Source organism: Schistocerca americana, chromosome 3 (assembly GCF_021461395.2).
Source record: "Schistocerca americana isolate TAMUIC-IGC-003095 chromosome 3, iqSchAmer2.1, whole genome shotgun sequence".
Taxonomy (NCBI): domain Eukaryota; kingdom Metazoa; phylum Arthropoda; class Insecta; order Orthoptera; family Acrididae; genus Schistocerca; species Schistocerca americana.
The window spans coordinates 768,353,825-768,369,635 of record NC_060121.1 but is presented as its reverse complement, the minus strand read 5'-3'; the positions used below and the strand labels follow the sequence as shown (position 1 = coordinate 768,369,635).

The 15,811-nt window shown below is 46.1% G+C and overlaps 1 protein-coding gene across 2 annotated transcripts in view; it reads right to left on the bottom strand.

Annotated features, from left to right (window-relative positions):
* Positions 1-8,484: 8,484 nt before the first annotated feature.
* Positions 8,485-15,811, bottom strand: part of LOC124607358 (UDP-glucosyltransferase 2-like) — a 71,809-nt gene continuing 64,482 nt past the window's right edge. For both annotated transcript variants that reach the window (XM_047139659.1, XM_047139660.1), the window contains exon 7: positions 8,485-9,207. In XM_047139659.1, coding sequence (XP_046995615.1) covers positions 8,931-9,207 — 277 coding nt within the window. In that variant the 3' untranslated portion in view covers positions 8,485-8,930. The remainder of the gene's footprint in view (positions 9,208-15,811) is intronic.

Here is a 15,811-nt window from a genome sequence, read left to right as displayed (position 1 = left end):
TGGGTGATAAAGGGATTGAGTTGATAAACGTGACATTTAGTTGCTGTCTGTTGTCGACAGTGTGCAGTAAAGCTGTGTAAGCTTGTTGTAAACACTTAGTGGTGAATTAATGAAGGGCCAGAAAGCTACTGCGCTTCTCTCACCATTAACTGTGTTACTGCTAGACTGCATAAATATCTTCCATCGAGGAACTGCTGGCACTTGTAGAGTGGGCTGCACTTAGCGCAGCCACTCAACATATATCCGCAGTATATCTTGCAAGTTGCTTGTGAAAACGCCTGCTGGGATAGTACTGATCATGTTCAAGTCTAGAGCGGTATTCTACTGTAATGCGTTGCCTGACTTATTAAAACACCTACGTGACCTGCTTCTGTTGCAGAGAGGGCCAGTTTCAGTCTCTGGGCCTCTTCAGATGATGCAAGAATTGAGACTGAGATGATGCAAGTGATACTACTCATGCTGTGAAATATACTCATGCTCATAAATTAAGGATAGTGCTGATTTATGGTGAAACAATACTTTGGTGGGCGATTTGCGGGTTTAAATCCCCTCGGGGTATGAATAAAAATCTCTCGGTGTACATGCCGCGTCAATTCAGGATAAAACTCCAAGCTTTCGACCACTACCTCCATGATCGTCGTCAGGGCTAAAACGGACTGTCATGAGCTAGCGAGGCTCCCACTTTTATATGCAAAGGACGGCTTCTGATTGGCTGGAATACGTCATAGCAACAGCGATATGGCGCGTAGTGAAGGCCACGGCCCATGCTCAACTTTCCCCTTCGCCCTCTTCATCTTCTTCATCATCGCCATTGCCATCGCCCTCATCATCTCTGGCGCCGACTCCAGCACCGGGACCTGCGCCTCCACGCCACCTTCCAGTTGATTCTATCCCCACACCTCCTCCGCTGCCGTCAAACGCCCCAGTGCCACTCCTGCCTCCTCTGCATCTAAAAAGGCTCCGCCTTGTCCCCCTTCCACTGTCCAGGATGCCATGGATGTCTCGCCACCTGTCCGTGCCTCCTCCTTCTCCTCCTCCCCCTCCTCCTACCGCTACCTCCTCTCCTGTCCTGATCCCTCCCTTCTTGAGGCCCGGAACCTCACTGTCTTCGTTCGCCAGCATTTTCCCAGTGCCCCCATCTCCCTCCTCACTCCTTGCCATGATTTGGTCCTCATCTCCTCCACCAGCCCTACCCTTCACACAGATCTCCTTTCCCGCATCCCTGTCACCCGCTTTGGCCCTAATGCCTCCCTCACCCCTGCCCCTTCCCCGCCTCCCTCCCACCAACTCCAACCCCTGCTTCGCCCGCCGACCCTCACCGCCGTGATCACTCAGCTTAGTCCGACGATCATGGAGGAGGAGGTGTTGGTGGAGCTCAAGGTGCAGCCCCATCTGGAGGTGCGTGCAGTTCGCCATATCCACAACTCAGCTGGCCCCACCCGCTTTACGCGGGTCTTTTCCGAACATGCCCCCTCCATAGAATGTCTCCTGAAGGAGGGTGCCCTTCTCTTTCACCAATGCTACCAAATTGACCCTTCCCGTTCCCCTCCTCAATCCCTCCGCTGCCAGAGGTGCTTGCGGTATAATGCACACCTGACGTCTGAGTGCCGCAAGGCCCCCACCTGCCCGGACTGTAGGTAAGCCCACTTCTTATGGCAGTGCCCCAATCTCCAGTCCCCCCCTCCTGTAATACCTGTAACCTCCCTCATCCTACTTACTCCCAGAAATGTAAGGCCCGACCCCCTCCTACCACTCCTGAACTCACCGTTCCTGTCTGCCCTCTGGACGCTCCCAGCCCCTCCCGGCAATTCCCTTCACCCACCCCCTACCGCTGAGGACATCATCAGATTCCTCACCATCGTCCTTCAGAATGTTCACCCTTTCCAGCGCCCCCACACCCTCCAACAGATATCCCTCGCCGCCTGTTCCGTTTTCCACCTAAAAATGTATCCCACCTACTCCAGCAACCAGGCCCATTTTACCTTCTCCCGTCTTGAAACCCTCGTCTAAATCCCTGTCGTGGCGCGACAGCACCATATCCTTTTCAACAACATCCGCTCCCTTCCCGCCGACAAGAACCTCTTCCTGCACATCCTTGCCACCCACCGCGTGGATGCCTTCCTTCTCAATGAAACCTTTCTCCAACCCCACCACACCATCCACACTTCGCTCTATCTCCTTCACCGTTCCAATAATCCCCTCCCGATTGCGCGTGGCGGAGTTGCCATTGGTCACCACCGCCAGATCCCAGTTCAGCTCCAACATCTCCTTTCCGACCCTACCGAACACCTGATCCTTAGTCTTTTCTTCCCTGGCCTTACCGTCACCTGCACCACCATCTATGTCCGCCCTAACGCCCCTATTCCCTTCGATTTCCTCTCCCACATTGACCGTACCTTCTCCTCCTACGTCATCGCCGCCGACCTCAACATCCATAGTCGTCCTGCCGCCCAGTTACGGCGGTGGCATCGGTTCCTCTCCTCCCTTCAAGGAGACCTCATCCCCATCCTCCAGCACACCCATCCCAAATCCAACCCCACTCCTGATGTTATCCTTTCCTCCCCTCTCCTCCTTGGCCGCATAACAGTGGATGCCCTGGAGCCTATTGGTAGTGAACATCTCCCTGTCCTCCTCACCGTTTCAGATGGTCGTAGCCTCTGCCCCGACCCTCGTGATGACCCTTCACCTACCACCACCCTGACGATGTTACCCATGCCGCCTCCTTTCTCCAGCAGACCTTTTCTGAGGCCGTCGAGGCCCATGTCCCTACTGTCGCCATCCACCCCCACCATCTTACCTTACCCCCACAGGCCGTCCTCCTCCTCCGTTAATCCCGTTGTCTCTACCGTGCCTTCCTCCACACGCATGACCCGAACACACTACGATGCCACCGGCAACTCCAGCGACACATTCGAAATTTGCTCGATGCCACAGGCAACTCCAGCGACACATTCGAAATTTGCTCACGGCTAAGAAAAGCCGGGACTGGCGACAGACATGCACCTGTTTAAATGCTACCCTACCTATAAACTCGTCCAAGTTCTGGTCAGCCTTCCGTCGCCTTACTGGAACTAAACCCTCCCCCTACTATCCTCTTCTCCATGATGATCACCCCTTCCCTGACACCTTTAGTAAGGCCAATCACTTTGCCTCCTACCTCTCTGATGTCTTTTCCATCCCCAATGATCCCCAGTTCGATTACTCCCTCTTCCCGGACGTCTGCGATCGAACTGACACCTGTGTCCCTCCCCTTGCACCTGGTTTTCAGTACTTCGACAACATTGCACACATGGAACTCAATGCCCCTATCACTACACAGGATCTCATTACTACACTCCGCACAAAACGCAACACCGCTCCTGGTCACGATCGTATCACCTACCATCACCTCCGTGAAGCTCCTGAATCTTTCCTCTCCACCCTGTCCAGGTTCTACAATGTAGTCCTGTCCACCGGCTACTACCCCGACCTGTGGAAAACCTCCCATATCCTGATGTTCCTTAAACCTGGTAAACCGCCGTCTGCTGTCTCCTCCTACCGACCCATCAGCCTTACCTCGGTCTTCAGCAAGGTCCTGGAATCTATCTTCACCCGATGCATCCACCAGCATCTCCGCCAGCACTGCCTCCTTCCCGTTACCCAGTGTGGCTTTCGGCCGTCCTTCTCTTCCGCTGACCTTCTCCTTCCCCTCATGCATCTCCTTTCCGAACAGCTTAATTCCTGTTGCTCCACCATCTTCCTCTCCCTGGACCTCGAACGTGTTTACGACTGCGTATGGCATTCCGGTCACCTCTTCAAGCTCCAAACCTTCGCCCTTCCCATTAACTACGTCCGTCTGATCGGCTCCTTTCTCTCCCACTGTCCTTCCTACGTCACCATCCATAACACGGATTCCGACACCTTTTTTCCCTCCACTGGTGTGCCCCAAGGCTCCATCCTCTCCCACCTTCTGTAGCTTTTGTATATGGCTGACATGCCGCGGCCGTCACCCCCGTCCACCTTCTGCAGTTTGCCAATGACACATCCTTCCTTGCCCTTGCCCCCACCCTGCAGCGTTCCCAACACCTTCTCCAATCCCATCTTGACCAGTTCACCGCTTGGTGCAACCAGTGGTTGCTCAAGGTCAATCTCTCCAAAACCCAGGTGATCATTGTAGGCAAAACCACCCCTTCCTTCCACCTACTTGATTTCTATCTCACCATCTATGGCTGTCCTATCGCCCTCACCCCCACCCTTAAGTACCTTGGCGTTACCCTCGACCGTCGCCTCTCCTGGACCCCCCCATCTCCGGACAATCTGAGCCAAGGCACGCTCCCGACTCCATCTCCTCCAGCTCCTTTCCGATGGTACATGGGGTCTGGACCCCTCCACCATACTCCACACCTATAAATCCCTCATCCGCCCTATCCTTTGTTACGCCCATCTGGCCTGGATCTCCGCCCCCCCTACCTTTTATAAATCCCTTCAAATCCTGGAACGCTTAGCTCTCCGCTTCACCTACTGCATCCGTCTCCCCTCCCCCACGCGGGTCCTGTATGACCTCATTCTGTTCCCCCACCTCCTCCTTTGCCTTGAAAGGATACGGATCCTGTACACCTCCCATAAACTCAATCCTCCTCACCCGCTTGTCTCGCCCATCCTCTCCCTCTCCCGCCCGCTGCTGCACCTGTATTCCCATGTCCCACCCGGTCTCCATCTCTCCACCCTCCTTACCCTCTCCCAAGGTGGCTTCCGCCAGCTCCCCCTCCCTGATGATGTCCTCCTCCCCTCCATCTACCCCTCCTATCAACTTTGATCCTCCCCCCCCCACTTCCTGTGTCTTTTCCTTTAGGCACCCTCCCTCCCTTCTCTCTCCTTTTCCCCCATCCCCCTTCCTCCACCCCTCTTCCCCCAGGCTTCCCCTCCCCCTTCCTCCCTTCCCCCTATCTCCCCTGCCTGTGGCATCTCTGCTCTCCCCTCTCCCTCTCCCACCCCCCCCTCCTCCTCTCTTGGCAGGTCCCCAGACTCGTACACGCTCAGTGGACATTCGCGCGCCTGATATTATCGCCATCAGTGTCTCGTGTGTGTGCCTTCGTTTTGTGTTTAGTGTTCTTTCACCGTCACGCCACCACTGTTCACGTGTGACGTCGCAGTCATCCGTGTTATGTGCGCCGTGTCAACCAGTGTTAGTGTTTTTTCTCATCCAGTGTGAACGGCTTCATGTTTATTGTTTTTCGTGTCTTCAGTTTTTGCCCACCGTTTTTATTGTATTATCTGTGCCACCTATATGTCATATTATTGTACCACTCACGGCTGAAGAGCAGCGTAATATGCTGCTGACAGCCCGCCTTGTATAAGGTGATTAAAATAACAATAAAGAAAACAAAACAGCCACCTCAGATTTTTCCAAATACCTGTATTTCAGGTGGCACTGGTGCTCGATGCAGTGGTCGGCAACGCTTCTTGCAGACTGGCCAACGTAATTCTTGCCGCATTCGCAAGGAATAGTATAAATTCCCAGCACTCTTAAGCCGAGACTATCTTGGACTGGTCTCAACATTTCCTTAATTTTCCTAGGTGGTCGGAAAACTGGTTTTATTCCTTGCCTCTTTAGGACTCCGCCTATCTTGCTTGTTGTAGCACCGCAAAAGGGAAGCCGCGCTATGTTTGGTCCTCTTCTTGTATATGGCCGGCATCGTGTCTTACTTTCTTGGACAATACTGATTTAATTTCACCGGCAGAATAACCATTCCTCTTGAAAACAGTCGTCAAATGGTTAATCTCGGGACCGACATGGTCCTTGTCGGAAATAGTCCTGGCTCTGTGTACTAAAGTATTCAGCATAGCTCTCTTCTGAGACGGATAATGGACGCTGTGGCTATGCAGATATAAGTCTGTAGGGGTTGGCTTCCTGTACACAGAATGGCCCAGTCGTCCATCTGGCTTTCGCTCCACCAACAAGCCGTATGAACGACTGGGCCATTCTGTGTGGAGGAAGCCAACCCATATAGACTTATATCTGCATAGCCACAGCTTCTATCATACGTCTCAGAAGAGAGCTATGCTGAATACTTTAGTACACAGAGCCAGGACTATTTCCGACAAGGACCATGTCGGTCCCGAGATTAACCGTTTGACGACTGTTTTCAAGAGGAATGGTTATTCTGCCGGTGAAATTAAATCAGTATTGTCCAAGAAAGTAAGACACAATGCCGGCCATATACAAGAAGAGGACCAACACATAGCGCAGCTTCCTTTTTGCGGTGCTACAACAAGCAAGATAGTCAGAGTCCTAAAGAGGCAAGGAATAAAACCAGTTTTCCGACCACCTAGGAAAATTAAGGAAATGTTGAGACCAGTCCAAGACAGTCTCGGCCTAAGAGTGCCGGAAATTTATACACAGTACATGGTCATTGGAACAGTGGTCCCAGGTTAAGGTCACGGACGAGTTCAGGTATAGTTTGACCAATCAGTGATTTTCGCCGGGTTTTCATCTGATGTGAACCAGGAACCAGTTACCAACCCCTTAATGCCATTGAAAGGGACCTGTGTGGAGGTCGTGGTTTGATGGTGTGGGGTGGGATTTTGATTGGTGCACGCATACCCCTACATGTCTTTGACAGAGGAACTGTAACAGGCCAGGTATATCGGGACGTCATTTTGCCTTTTCAGGGATGCAGTGGGTCCCGCCTTCCTCCTGATGCATGATAACGCACGGCCCCACCGAGCTGCCATCGTGGAGGAGTACCTTGAAACAGAAGATATCAGGCGAAAGGAGTGGCCTGCCTGTTCTCCTGACCTAAACCCCATCGAGCACGTCTAGGATGCTCTCGGTCGACGTATCGCTGCACGTCTTCAAACCTCTACGACACTTCAGGAGCTCCGACAGGCACTGGTGCAAGAATGGGAGGCTATACCCCAGCAGCTGCTCGACCACCTGATCCAAAGTATGCCAACCCGTTGTGCGGCCTGTGTACGTGTGCATGGTCATCATATCCCAAATTGATGTCGGGTACATGCGCAGGAAACAGTGCAGTTTTGTAGCACATGTGTTTCGGGACGGTTTCCTCAACTTATCACCAATACCGTGGACTTACAGATCTGTGTCGTGTGTCTTCCCTATGTGCATAAGCTATTAGCGCCAGTTTTGTGTAGTGCCACGTTGTGTGGCACAACATTCTGCAATTATCCATAATTTATGAGGTTGAGTGTATATTCCAGCCATGGGCTGCACACACAGTGAAATCAACATTGTCGAATACATATTGACAACATGTTATACTTGGGGCAGGCTCTTCAGTGTGGCAGACTGTCGACAACTCCAGCTGTTGAGCTGTTCTGATCGCACATAACACTGCCGTTAACAACTGCAAATAAGTATCAACTTCGGTCAGTCAAACTATCTGCTCACATAACAAAAATGGACAAGAAATCCGGCGCCAGTATTGTTCGTCTGCAAAGTGAACATCGAGTAGCACACTTGGGGGGGGGGGGGGGGGAGGGAGCACAGTTGGCTTTCCTGGAAGAATGGTACTGCTGTCGTTGTGCTATTGGTGAGTCATATCTGTGTTCCACTTCACTTCCTGTGACGTAGTGGAGCAGAGAGAGTGCTTGGTCTTCAGTTTTTCGGCCTCAGAGAGCGCCAGTAAGCGCAGTCACTTACTGCTATGGTGAGTTAACAATACTAGAGATTCACTACTGGTACCAGGAGTTACGGACAACAAAGGATGGAATATAAAAGAAATATGACTTGAATTCTAAGGCAGAGACATTTTAGACTACTCCAGTGACAGTAAGGGTAGTAGTATTTGCTTCTTGAATATACGAGGAGCTAATGAGATTTGGTTCATTCAGTGACAGCATTCAGGGTGACCCAAAATCTGCTATCATTTGAAAACGCATTATTTCACGGAAAAATGCAAGTAGAGAGGTAAAACTTGAATCACGGGCTTGAAATGACATGGGGTTTTATTAAAACCAAACACGAGTGCGAAATCCGGCTTTGACCAACAACACGTCAGTGACACCACTTGAGCGTTTGACGTATGCAGATGTGTCACAGAATCGCATTATTCCTATCCTGGCTGATAAAGAGCTGCCGAAGGGTATGACTTTTATGCAGAATGGCGCAGCAAACCATACTGTTACATTTGTGCAAGATCTCTTGCTCACATTGTTTGGCGACCACCATGTGCTGTGCCACGCTTCCTTCAAGCTTGGCCTCCAATGTCGCCAGGCCACAGTCCATGTGACTAATTATTGTTTATTTACCTGAAGTCACAAGTACAGTACATCGTGATCACCCGACCTCATTAGGGATGTTAAAAGACATCCAATAGCAATTTATCACCATATATACTGATATACTGTACAGTGTGCTTCACAACATCGTTCCTCGGCTACAGGTATTGTTGATGAATGACAGTCAACATGCTGAGCATTTGGCATAAAGAACATTATATTTGATATAAACCAATTTTTATGCTAATTATTGCCTTTGTATCATATACAGTGTCATCTATTGGTCATTTTATGCCTTTTTTGTTTCAATAAATCTACATTATTACGTCAAGTACTGAATTTCCCAACTTTAACAGACTTTTGAGACAGTCTGTATTTTGGCATGGTATGCGAAACATTGATTTATGTTATCCTAACCGAATATGTAATCACAAGATTCACATGTCTGCCAGCACACACGTTTCAGTCATTCAAAACTACAGCGATATACTTCATACAGCAGCACACAACCAGTTAGTTTTTTAGCAAATCTGTTTATAACTGTGTGTAATTAAGATGTCATTTATGAACTCTTAAAGGTCCTGATGAAGTATCATCAATGGTTTCACGATTTCGATAGTCGCTCCCTTACATGGAATATACCAGTTTGCACAAAACAAACGCACAGAAAATAGTGACTGTCGAGACAGAGGTACGCCACGCCGCAAGTCTCATTGATTCTTTAGTTTACTGGGTCGAGTGAGCCACGTGAACAGCCATCGAGTCAGCTTGTAGAGGACAAACGCCACCGTGGCCGCCACAGCCAGTATGAAGGCTATGACGTCGAGCAGCAGCAGCTGCCACCAGTGCAGGTCGAGGGCTGCGCTGCGCAGGTGGGGGGCCCCCTGGTGGCGGATCACGTACTCCACCCACCACACCGCCCTCTCCAGGGACGTGCTCTGGTGCTCCCGGTAGATGGCAGAGAAGCGCTTCATGTTCTCCTGGTAGCTGCAAATGGAAAGGGAATTGCATTTGGACAAGTCATACAGCTGTGGCTGTGCCAAACAGAACTTTTTAAGAGTGATCTGTATAGAATATTTTATCAGATAGAATCAATGAATGTTTATAAAAACTGAGTGTGACTTTTTTGAAAATGTCTGCCTATGTCAGTAACACAATGACGACATCAAAACACCATTTGGAGCGAATGGTCAGTGAAATTTCGCGCATATAATAGTTTACACAGAACAAAAACGCAAAATACCAGAAATTTTGGGGGCTTTTGACAGGTATCTGCATGAGAGGGTTTCTTGACGGTATCGCTTTCAGGATACTGAGCAGGAACTGACTAGCGATAAATTTGCCTTAAGAATAATCAACTATACCGCAGAAACTGAAACACAAAAGCCAGTTTATTTAGCACCCTTACACTTTATTACACGTTTGGGTAACCTGCACACTCACAAAAAGAATCAGAATGCTGTGGAGTGGCACTACATGATATTCATGGAGGCCATTGTTATTGTATTGCACAATTCATCAGTGCCCTTTGGGTACATATAAATCTTGTCGCATTTGTGGTAAATAATCGTGGACTCAGTCAGAAAGAACTGTCCCACAAACTCAGTGAACACTAATCGGTAATAACAATTTTCATTAGGATAACACTTCTTTAACCATTGCACATAATGGTGTTCACTATTTTGTAGGTTCCACATTTAAAATATTTCCTGGAGAACTGAAGATATACAAACCCAACACAGATTTTCAAGTCAAAATCGAAAGACTTCGTTCTGCGTCAGTCCATTTATTCTGTATACGTATTCCTCACAATAGCTTACAACTTAGTACTGTCAAGTGTTATTCATTGTGTATACTATTGTATATATTTATTGTTGTCATATTCATCATTTCTGATTTCTGAATTTGCATATCGCCCCTCTCCATATTATGCTATGGTTGGTTCCATGATGTATTATGTTATGGTTGGTTCTGTGATGAAGTAACATGGACACTTTAGCCCATAGAATCTGATGAATTAAATTTGCGTGATGTGCGTGATTTGCGTACGTATTAAGTTACCAAATATAAAAATCAGCACTTGTACATAATACATTGATGATAGTATCCATCACTTCTACCTCTCTAGAGCAACTAAATCGACAAAAATATTAACTACATTTTTCATCATTAAAACTGTATGAAACTGCTTTGTCATAAGCAGGTTTTTGAATAGAAAGATGCGAAATAACACTAATGACATAACCGGAGCCTACCCTTGTTGCCCTAGAGTGCTCATCATATAATCTACATATCAGAGGTTGAAAGATTGCGGATATTGCTGCTGTCATGTTGACTTAAAAATCTGATTCCACATCGGTTGCTCACCAGAAGTCCAAGAAGTTAAAGAACGTGACGGATTAAGATTTAGTAGTAACAGTTTATGAGTGCAATGGCTGGATCTAAAGTTATAAAACTACCGTAGGCTAATGCAGATTATCAAAAGTAAGTATAGACTACGGTAGTTTTCATACTAGGCTTGGGCAGTTAAGGTCCTACCTACCTGTAAGTAAATGTGTGTTGCGTGCATATCGGACGTTACCTCCTTTCGACCGCTCTCTTAACGTATTCGATCGGTGAGTTTTTAGATTCCCCTGAAAAATCGGAAGTGGTGATCAGTCTAGAGACTGAGTGGGAGCATACACTGAGGTGGTAATAGTCATACGATACCTCCTAATTTCGTGTCTGACCTTCTTTTCCCCGCGTGGTGCGGCAGCTCCACATGGAATAGGGTCAGCAAGGTGCTGCAGGTCCTCTGCAGGAATACTAAGCGATGCTGCTGTGTAGTAGTTCCTAATTGCGAAAGTGATCCCAGTGCAGGGTTTAGTACACGAAATGACCTCTCGATTATGTTCCATAAATGTTCGACGGGATTCATGGAGAACGATCTGGGGGGCAGGGTCATTCGCTCGACCTGTCTAGAATGTCCTTCGAACCAGTCGTAAACAATTGTGGCCTAGTGACAAGGTGTGTTGTCATCCATAAGAATTCCATCGTTGATTGGGGACATTAAGGCGACGAATGGCTGCAAATGGTCTCCAGGTAGCCGAACATAACGATTTCCGCACAACAATCGGTTCATTTTGATAAGAGGTCCCATTCCATGCCACGTAAACACAGCCCGCACCATTACAGAGCCACCACCAAGTTGCACTGTGCATTGTTGACAACTTGGATCTACGGCTTCGTGGGGTCCGCGCTACACTCCAAACCTACTATCAGCTCTTCCCAAAGGAAATCGGGACTCGTCATACCAGGTCATGGTTTTCCAGTCCTCTAGGCCCACCCGACAGCGTCACGTGCCCAAGAGAGGCGCTGCAGGCGAGACCGTACTGTTAGCACCGACACTCTTATTGGTCGTCTAGTACCATAGCCCATTAACGCCAAATTTCACTTCACTGTCCTAACGCATACGTTTGTCAGATGCCCCAAATTGATTTCTGTGTTTATCTCAAACAGTTATGATTGTCTATTAGCACTGACAATTCCTCACAAACTACTCTCGGTCGTTAAGTGCAGGTTGCCGGCCACTGTTCTGTCCCTGGTGAGAAGTAATGCCTGGTCTTTGGTATATTCGGCACACTCTTGACACTGGGAATCACAGAATACTGAATTCTCTAATAATTTACAAAATGGAATATAGCATGCGTCTTCCTACAGCTACATTTCGCTTTCAGAATCTGTTAATTCCTGTTGTGCGGTTAGAATCATGTCGGGAACATTATCACGTGAATCACGTGAGTACAAATGACAGCTCCGCGAGTATACTGCCTCTTTATACCTTCTGTACTAGATACTACCGCCATTTGTGTACTTGCATACCGCTGTCCCATGAATTCTGTCTTCATGATGTACAAAGGACAGCATAATCTTCTTTTTTTTCTCTTTGAATCATCAGTATTCTGACTGATTTGATGTAACCAGTCACGAATTCCTCTCCTGTGCTAACCTCTTCACCTCAGAGTAGCACTTACAACCTCTGATGCCCTGGAACTTACACTGTCTGCCAAAAGAGAACTCTTACTATTCTGTCTCTTCTTCTTGTCAGTGTTTTTCCTCATATTCCTTTTCCCGCCGATTCTGTGGAGACCCTCCTGATTCCTTACCTTATCAGTCCAACTAATTTACTTACGCAGCATCAGAACTCAAATGGGTCGATTCTCTTGTGTTCTCGTTTTCCCATAGTCCATGCTTCAGTACCATAGAATGCTGTGCTCCAAACGTACATTCTCAGAAATTTCTTTCTCAGTTTAAGACCTATGTTTGATACTTGTATACTTCTCTTGATCTGGAACGCCCTTTTTGCCACTGCTACTATGTTTTGATGTCCTCCTTGCTCTGTCTATCGAAGGTTACTTTGTTGCCTAAGTCGCAGAATTCCTTAACTTCATCTACTTCGTGATCACCAAACCTGATATTATGTGTCTCGCTGTTCTCATTTCTGCTACTTCTCATTCCCTTTGAAACGTCACAGGTTTACGCTTCATTTAACTAACTGATTAATTTCTACATGTTTAATAATTCATTTTACGCCGAAAGTGTCCTTTCAATGTTTCGCCTAGTTAATTAACCTCTGGATTCAAGAATGCTTCCGTGTATATTTTTTCTTCTGTTGGTATTGTAGTGGGACGCGAAATTGAAGCGTCACCCATCCACCAGTGTCAGCCCAGTTTGCAGGTGAATATAAGTTTAATTTAGTGTTTTGTTTATGTATTTTGTAATATTTGTAACGGTTGTGAATTATCTAAACGTTTGTATTTATTTTTATGTTTTATGTACGGAGAGGGCGGCGCAACGAACGGAGACAGAATCTTCACTGCCGAGGCCAGAGAGAAAATTGCTGGCCACTATACGTCGCGGGTCGACAGCCAAAGAGCAACAGAAGATCCTGAAACCGAGTTGTTGCATCGTGCTTCTAAAAACTGAAAAAATAAGAATTTGTAATGTTTCTACAACAATGACGTCATAGAAAGTTTAATTATGTTGTAAATGTTCAGTCCTATCTTGTCAAGGCTCAGGTTCACGTCTATATGTAGTATATATGAAGATAATAAACTAGTGTGTACTACAAAAGTTTAAATACGTGTTCCGATAATTTATTTATGAAGAATTATATTAAGGAAGGATTACTGATTTATTTGACGAGATTATTACTTTTTGACAACATTCATCGCGAGTTTGAGTCTTAAAAGTTTATTCGATGTGGTCTTAATATTTATTAAAGCAGATAACTTGCTTTAATATAATTTCTGAGAAGAAACAAACGACATCTAAATTGAAAAAAGTTTGCGCAAACCAATTGGACTGAGTGACGTAATTCTGCGCATACGACTCAAAGGATGATGTTTTAATTACAGTTTCGTTCAAGAACCATTCAGAGACAACTTTAAAAAGAGTTTAAATAATTTTGAAGTGTTTTGTAACTGACGTTGGTGACGATGTCTGCGCATGGTCATATGTCAAAAAAAAAAAAAAAAATCGTTTATACAAAACTGACGTCGTTACACTACAGTATCACACCTCCTCTCTCATCCTTTCATCCCGTGATGTATGTGGACGGATAAACGTAATTATGTATGGAATATATAATAATCTGGGTTAGTCAAAGATGGTAGTAGTAGGGTAGTTTAGCACCAACATAACAACGTGAGCAGATTCGGCAATAGTTCGCGATTCCAAAGATAGTGGGGATGAACAAGGCAGAGTTTGTGAGGTTCTCACTGAGGTCCTACCCCCACCACCAGTTTTTTTGAACTATTGGCGGTTGGTCCTGCAACGCGCCATGTGAGGACACTCTAGGGCCGCCGATTGAACGAGACGGACGCAGGGGTGCGGCGCTCGTAATGGATGGTGAGAAAAGTTATTCATAATGTAGGCCTTTTGGGGTAACATTGATTATGAAACATGTTCAGGTGTGAATTAATACCGGGAAACGTTTAGCGATATTGTATTTGTAGAAATTTTTCAGATTAATGTTTTTCAACTAGCGGACTTGGGCGCGAGGTGATTGAGGGCATGAACCAACGGTTCTTGTTCTTAGGTCAATAGCACATAGGTTCATTAATGTTTCATTTGTTGCATAGTTTAGTTCCAGATACTAGCAATATAAATTTCCCATGATTCAACGATTTATTTTACTCGTTTCTTTGTTGTCGAACTTGGCCACGTGTTGCCAGCATTCATAACGGTAGTCACTAGATTTGCCTTTCGTTAATCATAGTATGAATAATGGAGTCATGAAGCCTGGGCTGGCTTGCTCACGTTGCATTGCGGTTGCATAATATGCGGTTTCAACATGAACTTATCCGCATGGTACTGCATGTGAAGTAACACAAGTAATGTTTGAGAGTGTGAAAGGTGGTATCCTTCCCTTCTCCGCGCGTTAAATAGGTGTGACAATAACTAAATAGTGTTAAGAGGCCACCATTCAGTAACATTCATTTTTACCCATTTCAATCATTAGTGGATGTAATTGACAACGAAGTGTTGTCTATGTTTCCGGTACGACGAGATGCAAGAGATAGTGAGTGCTTCATGAAGGTTTTGTCACTGAGAGTGGTAGTTTTCTTAAAATATAATAGACTTCATGTATGTTTTGTCACAGAGAGTAATAGTTTTATTAAATATTATCGAAGTAAATCAGAATGATAATTGAAATTCTCTCTCAGCGTTATTTAGTATCCTTCATCCATACCACTGAGATAATGATCATATTCTATGAATTTTCAATCCAGGCATATCCATTGTTTGGATTATGCACTTCATGCGACTAACTGAAATCATAGTATCAAAAAAAAAAAAAAAAAAAAAAAAAAGTCTTACAGTCCCTAATGTGCACGTATTGTTCCATCTCAATTCACCGTTGTTGCGTTATCCGTTGCTTCATTTTTAAATGAGAATACTATCTTTCCTAGCGGGTTCGATTACCCACATCTCAATTTATCGGGCCTAATTGAAAGAATTAGACACATAGCGGTAGAAATGGGAACCATGGAGCAGTGCGTCCGCTTGTATTAAAGGGAGACACTTCTCACATGAAAATTAATCAGCTTAATAAACGAGGGGTAAACTTTCACTTTCGTCTTTTTTTTATTTACTCTCAGTCCAGAATCTGCACTCATTAGACCATTCATTCCATTCAACAGATCCTGTAATTCTTCTTCACTTTCGCTGAGGATAGCAATGTCATCAGGGAATCATATCATTGATATCCTTACACCTTGTATTTTAATTCCACACTTGATCCTTCTTTTATTTCAATTATTTATTTTTCGATGTATAGGTTGAACAGTAGGGGAAAAGACTACAGACCTGTCTTACATCCTTTTCAATCCAAGCACTGCGTTCTTGGTCTTCCAATCTTGTTATTCCCTCTTGGCTCTTGTACATTTTGTATATTGCCCATCTTTCCCTACAGCTTACCCTGAATTTTGCCAGAATTTCGAACATCTTGCACCATTTGACAATGACGAACGATTTTTCCACATCGACAAATCCCATGATCGTGTCTTAACTTTTCTTTAGTCTTGCTTCCATTATCATCCGTAACGTC